Source organism: Pongo abelii, chromosome 18, assembly GCF_028885655.2.
Source record: "Pongo abelii isolate AG06213 chromosome 18, NHGRI_mPonAbe1-v2.0_pri, whole genome shotgun sequence".
NCBI lineage: Eukaryota > Metazoa > Chordata > Mammalia > Primates > Hominidae > Pongo > Pongo abelii.
In genome coordinates this window covers 66,200,646-66,212,648 of record NC_072003.2, presented here as the reverse complement: position 1 = coordinate 66,212,648, position 12,003 = coordinate 66,200,646, and the positions used below count along the sequence as shown (strand labels likewise).

The 12,003-nt window shown below is 37.8% G+C and overlaps 1 protein-coding gene across 2 annotated transcripts in view; it reads left to right on the top strand.

The window, feature by feature from the left end:
* TERB1 (telomere repeat binding bouquet formation protein 1) overlaps positions 1-12,003 on the top strand; it is a 46,962-nt gene that overhangs the window by 11,556 nt on the left and 23,403 nt on the right. For both annotated transcript variants that reach the window (XM_054534902.1, XM_054534900.1), the window contains exons 3-8: positions 424-534; positions 731-859; positions 2,768-2,896; positions 4,770-4,830; positions 4,926-5,041; positions 5,147-5,269. In XM_054534902.1, the coding sequence (XP_054390877.1) occupies positions 424-534; positions 731-859; positions 2,768-2,896; positions 4,770-4,830; positions 4,926-5,041; positions 5,147-5,269 (669 nt within the window). The remainder of the gene's footprint in view (positions 1-423; positions 535-730; positions 860-2,767; positions 2,897-4,769; positions 4,831-4,925; positions 5,042-5,146; positions 5,270-12,003) is intronic.

Sequence of the window (12,003 nt, the reverse complement as noted above, 5' to 3'; positions counted from 1 at the left end):
ATTTGTTCTTTTTCTAATTTCCTAAGGTGGGAGCTGACGTCGTTGATCTGAGACCTTTCATCTTAAATACTGTTTTCGTAGCATCCCACAAATTCTCATATGTTGTATTTTAATTTTTATCCACTTTTTTTTCTAAATGACAGATATTTAAACCAGTGTAGCTTAAAGAGAATAATATTTGGACTTTCTATTCCTATATTTATAAAAAGGGAAACTCAAAGAACTATAAGATGTTCATTTTAAGTTCTTTTATTTAAGAACATTTTTAAAAAAAATACATGGTTGTTGGATTATAAAAGTAATACATACCTATTACTTTAAAAGTTGACCATTCCAAAGATATGTATTTAGTAAGTGAAATTTGAATGGTTAGTTTTTGAAATAAACCTTTTGATTTAAAATAATGACATTTTTGTTCTTTAGAAATGAAGACTGACCTGAACTTATTATTGGAGTGTCTAAAGTATCAAATGGACAACGCTTTTTCACAAAAGGAAGCTTTGGTCACTATTCATTCAATTTGTCAACAAAACAGTAAGATATAATAGTGAATTTTTATCTGTGATTCTAGTTCTTTAGTACTCTGATATATCAAATAAGCATAGTTCTTTATCTTCCATTCAGTTATTCTACATATCATGTTACTGTCTTCATGTGATTTATTTTATCCCTGAAAATATAATGAAAATAAATATCATTTCTATTTTGTTTTTTTCTGCACATCCTACAGGTAATGCAAGTGTTTATTTTCGGGAAATTGGTGGTTTGATGTTTGTAAAAAATCTTGCAAAGTCAAGTGAACATAGCATGGTAAAAGAAGCAGCCTTATATACATTAGGAGCTATTGCAGAAAAAAATGGTAAAATATAAAACTTTATTTCATTATACTTTAAGCATTGTGCTATATTTTAACAGTATACTCAAAACTAATTTTATAGTTAATTTCCTTTCCTTTTTTTACATGTTTGAATAATTTTATATACCCTCCTTCCCCCCCTTCCTTTCTCTCTTTCTCTCTCTTTCCTTCCTTTCCTTTCCTTTGTTCTTTCTCTTTCTTTCTTTTCCCTTCCATTCCCCTCCCTCCTTTCCCTTCTCCTCCCCTCCTCTCCCCTTTCTCCTTTGCCCCCCTCCCCTTTTTCCTTCCCTTCCCTTTTTCCTTCCCTTCCCTTTTCCCTGTCTTTTCCTTTCTCTTTCATCTTCTTTCCAGATCAAAGGATGAAGATAACCCACAACCATGTCATGTGTGGGTAAATATACTTTGGGTATAGAAATTCACATTGGCAAGAACACTTTTCTGCAGTGTATCTAAAATGAGGTTGAATATAAACCATTGTTTTGTCAGACCAACTTTATATTCTTATATTTTTATTTATTAAATATTTCTTCATCAGCCAGGCATGGTGGCTCACGCCTATAATCCCAGCACTTTGGGAGGCTGAGGCAGGTGGATCACTTGACCTCAGGAGTTTGAGACCAGTCTGGACAACATGGTGATACCCCATCTCTACCAAAAATACAAATAATCAGCCGGGCATGGTAGTGTGCACCTGTGGTCCCAGCTACTTGGGAGGCCGAGGTGGGAGATTGCTTGAGCCTGGGAGGTGGAGGTGGCAGTGAGCCGAGATTATGCCACTGCACTCTAACCTGGGTGACAGACCACAGCGTAAGACCCTGTCTCAAAAAAAAAAAAAAAAAAATCACCTTTTAGGAACCAATCTGTGCAAGGCATTGGGGATACAGGGATAAGTAAGATATAGTCCCTGAATTTTTTTTAAATTTATTTTTAATTTTTGTGGCTATATGATAGGTGTATATATTTATAGGGTACATGAGATGTTTTGATACAGACATGCAGTGCATAATCACGTCATGGAGAATGGGGTTTCCATCCACTGAAGCATTTATTCATTGTGTTACACAAACAATCCAATTATACTCTTCAGTTAAAGTGTACAATTAAATTATTATTGACTATGGTTACTTTGTTATGCTATCAAATAGTAAGTCTTAGTCATTCTTTCTTTTTTTTTTTTTTTTTTTTTTTTGGTACCATACCCTCCACTTCCCACTACCCTTCCCAGCCTCGGGTAATCATCTATCTCCATGAGTTCAATTGTTTTGATTTTTAGATCCCACAAATAAGTGAGAACATGATGTTTGGCTTTCTGTGCCTGGCTTAGTCCTTGCCTTTGAGATAGGGTCTAATGGCTGGTTCTAGGAACTGGATGAAATGTTGATTGTATCTTTATGTCTATATTATTTTTGTAAAATTCTGCTTGTTGCATTATCACACACACAAAAAAACTATCAGGTAGTATGATTTTTGAAAAGATTTTTATTTCTAGGAAAGTCTTAGAACATAGCACAAATATTGTTTGTCCCTCTGTTTTCTAAAGTAGGTTTCTGAATTTTCTTGAATTGTTTTTCTTGCTATGTTTTGTTACTCATCCTTTAAAGTGTTTTTTTTTGCTAAATTTTATTTAATTTTTTATTCAGATAAGTTTTTTATTGTAAATTCTAGGGGATTTCAGTATGTGTTTTGGAGCCTAGATTAAGTACTTTTGATTAATATTCTGCTTCTTTGGTCTGCTAACTGAGTAAGCACGTATCAGTTTGTCAGAAATTTTGTTGTATGACTAATAAATATCAATTAAATGAGATTTGGTTAAGAACCATCCCCAGTTAGGCAATTTTTAATTTTGTTCAGCATATTTTAAAGCATGTTTGTGACAATGCATTGAAATTAAAATTATATTTTATATTTCAGTCTACTGTCAGCAGACTTTGTGTACTTCAGAGTTGTTTGAAGACTTAACTTGGTTCTTATCTAATGATTCAAACATAAATTTGAGAAGAATGTCTGTTTATGTTATTTTGGTTCTGGTTTCAAATAATAGTAAGTACATTCTCTTATGACTATTTGAAAACACTTTAATCAATTGGAATATCCATTATTAATTTTTTATTTGAGTTCTTATATCAGTTTTGTTTTTTTGTGTTTTTGGAGACAGAGTCTCGCTCTGGCACCCAAGGTGGAGTGCAGTGGCATGATCTCGGCTTACTGCAACCTCTACCACCTGGTTCAAGTGATTCTCCTGCCTCAGCCTACTGAGTAGCTGGGATTACAGGCACATGCTATCATGCCCAGCTAATTTTTGGATTTTTAGTAGAGACAGGGGTTTCACCATGTTGGCTAGGCTGGTCTCAAATAGTGCTGGGATTACAGGCATGAGCCACTGCTCCTGGCCCAGTGTCTTTTTTTAACCTCACCTCTGAGGAATACTAGTTTAAAGAAAAGTGGGTTATTAGCATGTATTTGATCATTCAATACTTATTAACTTTAATAAATAATTCATAGTGCTTAGCGTTGAAAGGTAACAGGTTTAAAGAAAAAAGAGAGGCATTTAATGAATTAGTTTAGTTGATCTTCTGCTGAATTGACCATTTAGTTACAGTGTTTACGGTGTAAGCCAGCAATGCTTTTTATTTTGGAATAATTTTAGATTTACAGAAAAGTTGCAAAGGTAATATAGAATGTTCCCGTATACTTACTGCTCAGTTTTTTTTTAACTCTTTAAAATTTTAATTCTTCAAACTGTTAGAAATTCTGTAAGCATTTAAAATGTTTCTAGGCCAGAGGTGGTGGATCATCCGTGTAATCCCAGCATTTTGGGAGGCCAATTTGGGAGGATCCCTTAAGCCCAGGAGTTTGAAACCAGCCTCGGTAACATAGTGAGACCTTGTCTCTCTACAAAGAAATAAAAAAAAAGAAAGAAAAAGAAAAATTAACTGGTTGTGGTGACACACACCTGTACTACCAGCTACTTGGGAGGCTGAGGTGGGAGAATTGAGTGAGCTCTGGAGGTTGAGGCTGCAGTGAGCTGTGATCAAGCCACTGCACTCCAGCCTGAGTGACAGAGCGAGACCCTGCCTCAAAAAAAATAAATGCTTCTAGGTAGGCACAGTAAGTCACATCTGTAACCCCAGCACTTGAGGAGGCCAAGACTGTGTAACCCCTTCCCCATGTCACTCAGGTCCCAGCACAACGACCATATTCAGTACGAGCAGACTCTCTCATGCCACCCTTCCTGCTAGAGGGGAAATGTGGGCATCAATAGAGGGGGAAGTCTGGGTGGTTGTAGGGCTCAAGGCCCAAACCCCCAGGGTGTTGGGTGGGGGTGGGGCAGCCTCAGGGAAGCTAGGCATCAGGTTGTATCCTTTGAAGGGGAGGAGTGAAGCCTCACCTTCTTCTGCTAGCAGTGGCTGGTCTCTCACCCCTCTAGTCCTCTGCTATTATTGTTTCCATGGGGAGGGTCACAGACCCAGGCACAATGGTAGTCTGAGCAGGCTCAGGTAATTCAGCTAAGCCTCTTGCCAGAGAGGCCTGAGGAGGCGCCTTCTTGCTGGCGTGCACTTAATTAAAAATGTTTCTAGATTTTGTTTTATTTTGGAAAAACTAGAAAAGGTTGAATTTATTTATTTTTCCACTTTGGAACTTATCTTGATACTGCAACACAGAACCATGTTGCAAAGTAAGAGTTTTGTAATTTTTAGAGGAAATTTGAATGCAATTAGTCTCTAAGCAGTAGTGACATATTTTTCATAATAATCTTGATTACAGATTTTTATCCACCGTAATTCTATGTTATACTTTGTAATACTTTAAAGTTGTTTAAAAGTTATTTATTAAAATAAAACTTAACTGTTCTTCATTTCTGCAAGACTATCTGTAAATAAAACTCATATTTTTATATGGCTATTTTTTTAAGGGACCGGACAAACACTCGTGAGAGAAACAGGTTGTATTACAGTTCTGTCACGGTTATTCAGGTAAACAAATACAAATTTCTTTTTGTTAATTATTCATTACTTAGGACCTTAACACATTTGTATTAATTTACTTTCTTTTCTTTTTAACCTAATAGGACAGTTATTTCAAAACATGAGTTGGATTTGTCAGATAAAAATGTTTTCCAGAGTTATCAGTTGTGGTCTTCAGTGTGTAGTACTCTGTGTGTCTGTGTCAACAATCCTCAAAATGGTAATTATCTGTCATGTTTAAATATAAAAATAAAGATAAAAACAAATGAAAACTGATATTTTCCAATTGTCATATTACATCATGATTGACTTTGTCTTCTTTCAGATGAGAATCAAATGTTTTGCTGTTCCCTTTTTCCACATGCTAATGAATGGCTAAAAAATTGCATGATACCTGAGATAATTCGCCCTATTTGCTCATTTATTGGACTCACTCTTGCAAATAACAGTAAGTGTTCGTTATTTTCTAGGTCATAGTTGAAGAAACATATTTCAAAGCATAATAAAAACTATTGAATTTATTATTGAATCAATTGAATTCTTGTAATTTGGGTTATTTTGGATGTATTTAGACTCTTAAAGATAAGAAAATCTTAAAAGTAGACATATTTAGGAGGATATTGGGAAGATGGTGGTAGCAGCATCATTTTTTTTAATCTCCCCAGATACTCTCATAAAACGGAGAAACCAGATAGCAAGACTAAAAACCCATAGAGTGTGTTCTCTGATCACAAGGTAATTAAATTAGAAATGAATAAAAACAAAACATCTAGAAAAGCCCCAAATATCTGGTAATTAAACAACTTAGTACTAAAATCTGTGAGTCAATGCATAAATCATAAGGAAAATTATAAAATGTTTCTAACTGAATGATAATGAGAATACAACATTAGGCCGGGCATGGTGGCTCACACCTATAATCCCAGCACTTTGGAAGGCTGAGGCAGGCGGATCACTTGAGGTTAGGAGGTCAAGTCCAGCCTGACCAACATGGTAAAACCCCATCTCTACTAAAAATACAGAAATTAGCTGGGCATGGTGGCAACAATTAGCTGGGCATGGTGGCAGACACCTATAATCCGAGCTACTTGGGAGGCTGAGGCAGGAGAATCATGTGAGCCCAGGAGACGGAAGTTGCAGTGAGCCAAGATCATACCATTGCACTCCATCCTGGGCAACAGAATGAGACTTTGTCTCAAAAAAAAAAAAAAAAAAGCCAGACGCAGTGGGTCACACCTGTAATCCCAGCACTTTGGGAGGCTGAGGTGGGTGGATCACTTGAGGTCAGGAGTTTGAGACCAGCCTGACCAACATGTGAAACCTTGTCTCTACTGAAAATACAAAAATTAGCTGGGCACCCGTAATCCCAGCTACGCAGGAGGTGGAGGCAGGAGAATCTCTTGAACCTGCAGAGGCTGAGATCACGCCACTGCACTCCAGCCTGGGTGACAGAGTGAGACTCCATCTCAAAAAAATAAAAAATAAAAAATTAAAAGAAATATGTGGGATGCTGCAAAACAGTGTTTAGAGGGAAATTTATAGTATTAAGGCTTGTATAAGAAAAGAAGAAGGGTCTCAAGTCAATTATACTAGCTTCTGGCTGGGTGTGGTGGCTCACACCTGTAATCCCAGCACTTTGGGAGTCAGAGGTGGAGGATCACTTGAGGTCAGGAGTTCCAGACCAGCCTGGCCAACATGAAGAAACCTTGTCTCTACTAAAAATACAAAAAAATTAGCCTGGTGTGGTGGTGTGCACATGTAATCCCGGCTACTCGGGTGGCTGAGGCAGGAGAATCACTTGAACCTGGGAGGCAGAGGTTGCAGTGAGCCAAGATCATACCACTGCACTCCAGCTTGAGCAACAGAGAGAGACTCTGTCTCAAAAAAAATATATTAGCTTCTACCTAAGAAATTAGCAAACCAAGTAAGTTAAAATAAGCATAACAAAGGAAATAATGAAGAGAAGACTAGAAATCATGAAACAGAGAAAAATAATTGAAACATGAGCTAATTCTTTGAAAAAATCAATAAAAGTGATCCTCTAGCCAGACTGATCACAAAGTAATGAGAGAAAGCTCAGATTACCTGTGCCAGGAATGAAAGGTGACATCACTATAGATCTTAACAGATATTAAAAGAGTAATAAAAGAATAGTAGAAACAGCTTTATGTCATGACATTTAACAACTTAGATGAGTTGGACAGATTCTTTGAAAGATACAAACTACCAAACAAAGCTCACCCAAGAAGAAATAGTAACCTGAATATTCCTATATCTGTTAAAGAAGTCAAATTTGTAGTTTAAAACCTTAACACAAGCTGGGCATGGTGGCGCATGCCTATAGTCCCAGCTATTGGGAGACTGAGGTGGGAGGATCACTTGAGCCTAGAAGTTCAAGAGTATAGTGTGCTATTATCATACCTGAGAATAGCCACTGAAGCCTGGGCAACATAGCAAGAACCCACCTCTAAAAAAACAACAACAACAACAACAACAACAAAACGCAAAACAAAACCTTAGCTTAGGAAATTCCAGGCCTTAATGGTTACATTGGCGAATTCTGCCAAACATTTCAGGAAACAAACAAATAATTTCACATACATTATTCCAGGAAAAAGAAGTGAGAGAAACACTTCCCAACATATAAGGCCAGCATTACACCAATATCAGAACCCAGAAACAACATTACGAGAAACTGTTGGCTAATAGCTCTATGAACATAGATGTAAAAATCCTTAACAAAATATTAACAAATCTAATTTAGCAATATATAGAAAAGATAATATATTACGACCAAGTGGCATGTATCCCAGGAATGCAAGACTGGTTTAACATTAGAAAATTCATCATATTTACAGTCTAGAAAAGAAGAACAATATGATAATTTTGATAGATGCAGGAAAAGCATTTGACATAATTCAACGTACATCTGTAAACTCATGGTAAACTAGGAACAGAAGGAAACTTCCTTAACATGATAAAGGGCCTCTACAAAATACTACAAGTAACACACTGAACGGTGAAAGACTTAATGTTTTCCCCTTGAGACTGGAAAAAAGACAAGAGGCTAGGTGTAGTGCCTCATGCCTATAATCCCAGCACTTTGGGAGGCCGAGGCAGGAGGACCACTTGAATCTAGGAGTTCAAGACCAGCCTGGGCAACATAGAAAGAACCTGTATCTACAAAAAATTTTAAAAACTAGCCAGGTGTAATGGTTCACACCTGTAGTCTGAGCTACTTGGGAGGATTGCTTGAGCCTGGGAGGTCAAGGCTGCAGTGAGTTATGATTGTGCTATTGCACTCCAGCCTGGGTAACAGGGAGATCCTGTAACACACACCCCCGCCACACACACACACAGTAACAAAAATAAAAAAGATATATAATACTCTGGATTGTAAGACTCAACACTGTAAGAACATCACTTTCAAATTCATCTTTAGATTCATGGAATTTCCAAGCAAAATCCCAGCAGATTTTTCTCTAGAAATTAACAGGCTGATTCTAAAACTTACATGGAATGCAAAGGGCCTAGGATAGTTGAAACTTTTGGGGAAAAAAGGATAAAACCATAGGACTATGTTGCCTGATTTTAATACTTATACAGAAATCAAGAAAGTGTGGCATTGGTGTAGGTATAGACTTACAGATTCTTTTTTTTTTTTTTTTTTTGAGACAGAATTTCACTCTAGTTGCCCAGGCTGGAGTGCATGGTACGGTCTCGACTCACTGCAACTTCCACCCCCCAGGTTCAAGTGATTCTTCTGTCTCAGCCTCCTGAGTAGCGGGGATTACAGGCGCCCGCCACCAAGCCTGGCTAATTTTTGTATTTTTAGTAGAGGTGGGGTTTCACCATGTTGGCCAGGCTGGTCTTGAACTCCTAATCTCAAGTGATCCTCCCGCCTTGGCCTCCCAAAGTGCTGGGGTTACAGGCATGAGCCACCGCACCTGGCCTTGTAGACTTACAGATTAAGGAAACAAAAGTGAGAGCCCAGAAATAGACTCATACATATATCGTTGTTGATTGTCTACAAAGATGCCATTGTAATTCTGCGGAGGAAAAGATATTTTCAACAAATAATGCTAGAAAAAGTGGATATCTATATGCAAAATATGAATCTGAACCCTTATACAGTATATAAAAACTAACTTGAAATGGTTCATAGACTTAAAGAGTGAAAAATATAAAACGTCGACAAAAGCAGAAAATTCTCACACCTTGGGGGTAGGCAAAGGTTTCTAAGGACACAAAAAGCATAAATAACTAAAGAAAAAATGATAAATCGGACTTCATTGAAATAATTTTGCTCATCAGAAGAGCTTGCTATAAGGATGAAAGGTAAGCTAGACAGAGAGAAAATATTTGAGAAACATTTATCTGATTAAGAATTTGGGCCGGGCACGGTGGCTCACGCCTGTAATGCCAGCACTTTAGGAGGCCGAGACAGGCGGATCACGAGGTCAGGAGATTGAGACCATCCTGGCTAACACGGTGAAACCCCGTCTCTACTAAAAATACAGAAAAATTAGCCGGGCGTGGTGGTGGGCGCCTGTAGTCCCAGCTACTCAGGAGGCTGAGGCAGGAGAATGGCGTGAACCCAGGAGGTGGAGCTTGCAGTGAGCCAAGACTGCGCCACTGCACTCCAGCCTGGGTGACAGAGAGAGACTCTGTCTCAAAAAAAAAAGAATTTGTACCCAGAAATTTGTAAACAGCTCTTATAAATCAATAAGAAGACAAAAGCAACTTGATGATTAAAAAAATGGGCAAAAGATTTGAACAGATACTTCGCCAAAGAAGATATGAATATTAAATAAGCACTTGAAAAGATGTTTAAGATTGGCTGGGCATGGTGGCTTATGCCTGTAATCCCAGTGCTTTGGAAGGCCAAGGAGGGAGAATCGCTTGAGCCCAGGAGTTTGAGACCAGACTGGGCAATGTAGTGAGACCTTGTCTCTACAAGAAAATTCTAAAAATTAGCCAAATATGGTGGCATGCACCTGTTTTAGTCCTAGTTACTCAGGAAGCTGAGGTGAGAGAATCACTTGAGTCCAGGAGTTCAAGCTTACAGTAAGCTACGATCACGCTACTGCACTCCAGCCTGGGTGACAGAGCCAGAACAAGACTTTGTCTCAGGAAAAAAAATGCTCAAGAAATAATTAGTTATCAGATAAATCCAAATTAAAATCCCATGGAGATACTACTACACACCCACTAGCATGTTAAAAATAAAAAGTGATCATGCTAAATATTGGCAAGGATGTGGAACAACTAGAACTTTCACACATTGCTGATGTATATCTATATTCAAGTGTTTGAAACAAATACTCATATGTCACATGCAAAGGATATATCTCTAGAATTCAAAAAAAATTGGAATCTATTTCCATGATACCCTGACAGTCCCTTTATCTCTAAAAGCCAGCTTTAATGAGTGATAGTTATAGGATGTCATTACCCTCAGTAAACTACAGATCAGAGGAAATCTGAAATATTCAGTGTACAATAAATGTGGTCTAGGATGTTCTTCTGCCTATATGCCTGAGTTTTTGTCACTTAGGCTATAACTAAGAATCTGTGGTAACACACTGCCATTTTCATCAATGCATTAACAAGTGCTTTTTTTTTTTTTTTTGAGCTAGAGTCTCACTCACTCTGTCACCCCAGCTAGAATACAGTGGCACAATCATGAGTCACTGCAGCCTCAAACTTCTGGGCCTAAGCGACCCCCCTGCCTTAGCCTCCTGAGGTGCTGGGACTACAGGCACACACTACTGAGCCTGGCTAATTTTCAATTTTTTTTTTAATTTTGTAGAGATGGGGTCTCCCTGTGTTGCCCAGGCTGATATTGAACTTCTGAATTCAAGCAATCCTCCTGCCTCAGCCTCTCAAAAATGCTAGGATTACAGCCATGAGCTACTACCACACCCAGCCTCTTTTTTGAAGATTTTTAAAAAATGAAAATACTTTCTAGGAAAGAAGTCTATTTTGAAGCTACCATAATATTGAAAATGTTTGCCTGCCCTTAAATAATGTTTCTGGGCTGGGCACCATGGCTCAACGCCTGTAATCCCAACACTTTGAGAGGCCGAGGCAGGCAGGTTGCTTTAGTTCAGGAGTTTGAGACCAGCCTAGGGAACATGGTCAAACCCTGTCTCTACCAAAAATACAAAAATTTCTAGCTGGGCATGGTGGTGCAAGCCTGTACTCATTAAAGGCATGAGCCACGGTGCTCGGCCCAGAATTATTTTCAACTAGGGAACAAAAGACTTCAGACTTAAAAAAATAGATACCAGTCCTTGAATCTTTGCTTGGAATAGTTATGACTCTCAGGGATCTGTTATAATTTTATGCTCCAAGAAGTAAAAGAATTAGGTGTAAATATGACGAATGAGATGTATGCTCTTTTAGAACAGTTAAATTACTTTGCATCTTGAAGAGTCAATCTGAGGAATTAGTTATGTTGGATTGCAGAAAATAGGCAGCTTGCCGAATACCAAGATAAATGAATGAATATATTCTTTATAACTCTATTGAAAGACTTGTTTAATAATGTTGAGGGTTAGGTTTTTTTTTTTGGTTTTTTGTTTTGTTTTTGTTTGTTTTTTGAGACAGAGTCTTACTCTGTCACCCAGGCTGGAGTATAGTAGTGTGAGCTCAGCTCATTGCAACCTCCGCCTCCCAGGTTCAAGTGGTCCTCCTGCCTCACCACCTGACTAACTGAGATTATAGGCGTGCACAACCACACCCAGCTTATTATTTTTATTTTTAGTAGAGATGGGGTTTCAGCATGTTGGCCAGGCTGGTCTTGAACTCCTGACTCAAGCAATCTGCCTATCTCGGCCTCCCAAAGTGCTGGGATTACAGGCATGAGCCACCATGCTCGGCCTAAAGGACAGCTTAATAATGCCATTCTTACAAAATAGAGCAGTTCTTACTAAATGAAACAAAAAAGATTTCTAATACACAAGAAATACTGTAGTTTTACTATGTCAAAGTAAGATACTTACATAAATAAGTAATCTATTTTATGATTATGTATAGCACAGGTAAAGATTGGATTTTTAATTCTTTAATTTTGGGATTTTTAGAAAGTATTTGAAAAGGTCAATGTTATATTTAATGCAAATTTATTGAATAAAACCATTCAGCTGTCTTGTTTGAAATATTAATAGTTTTGCTACT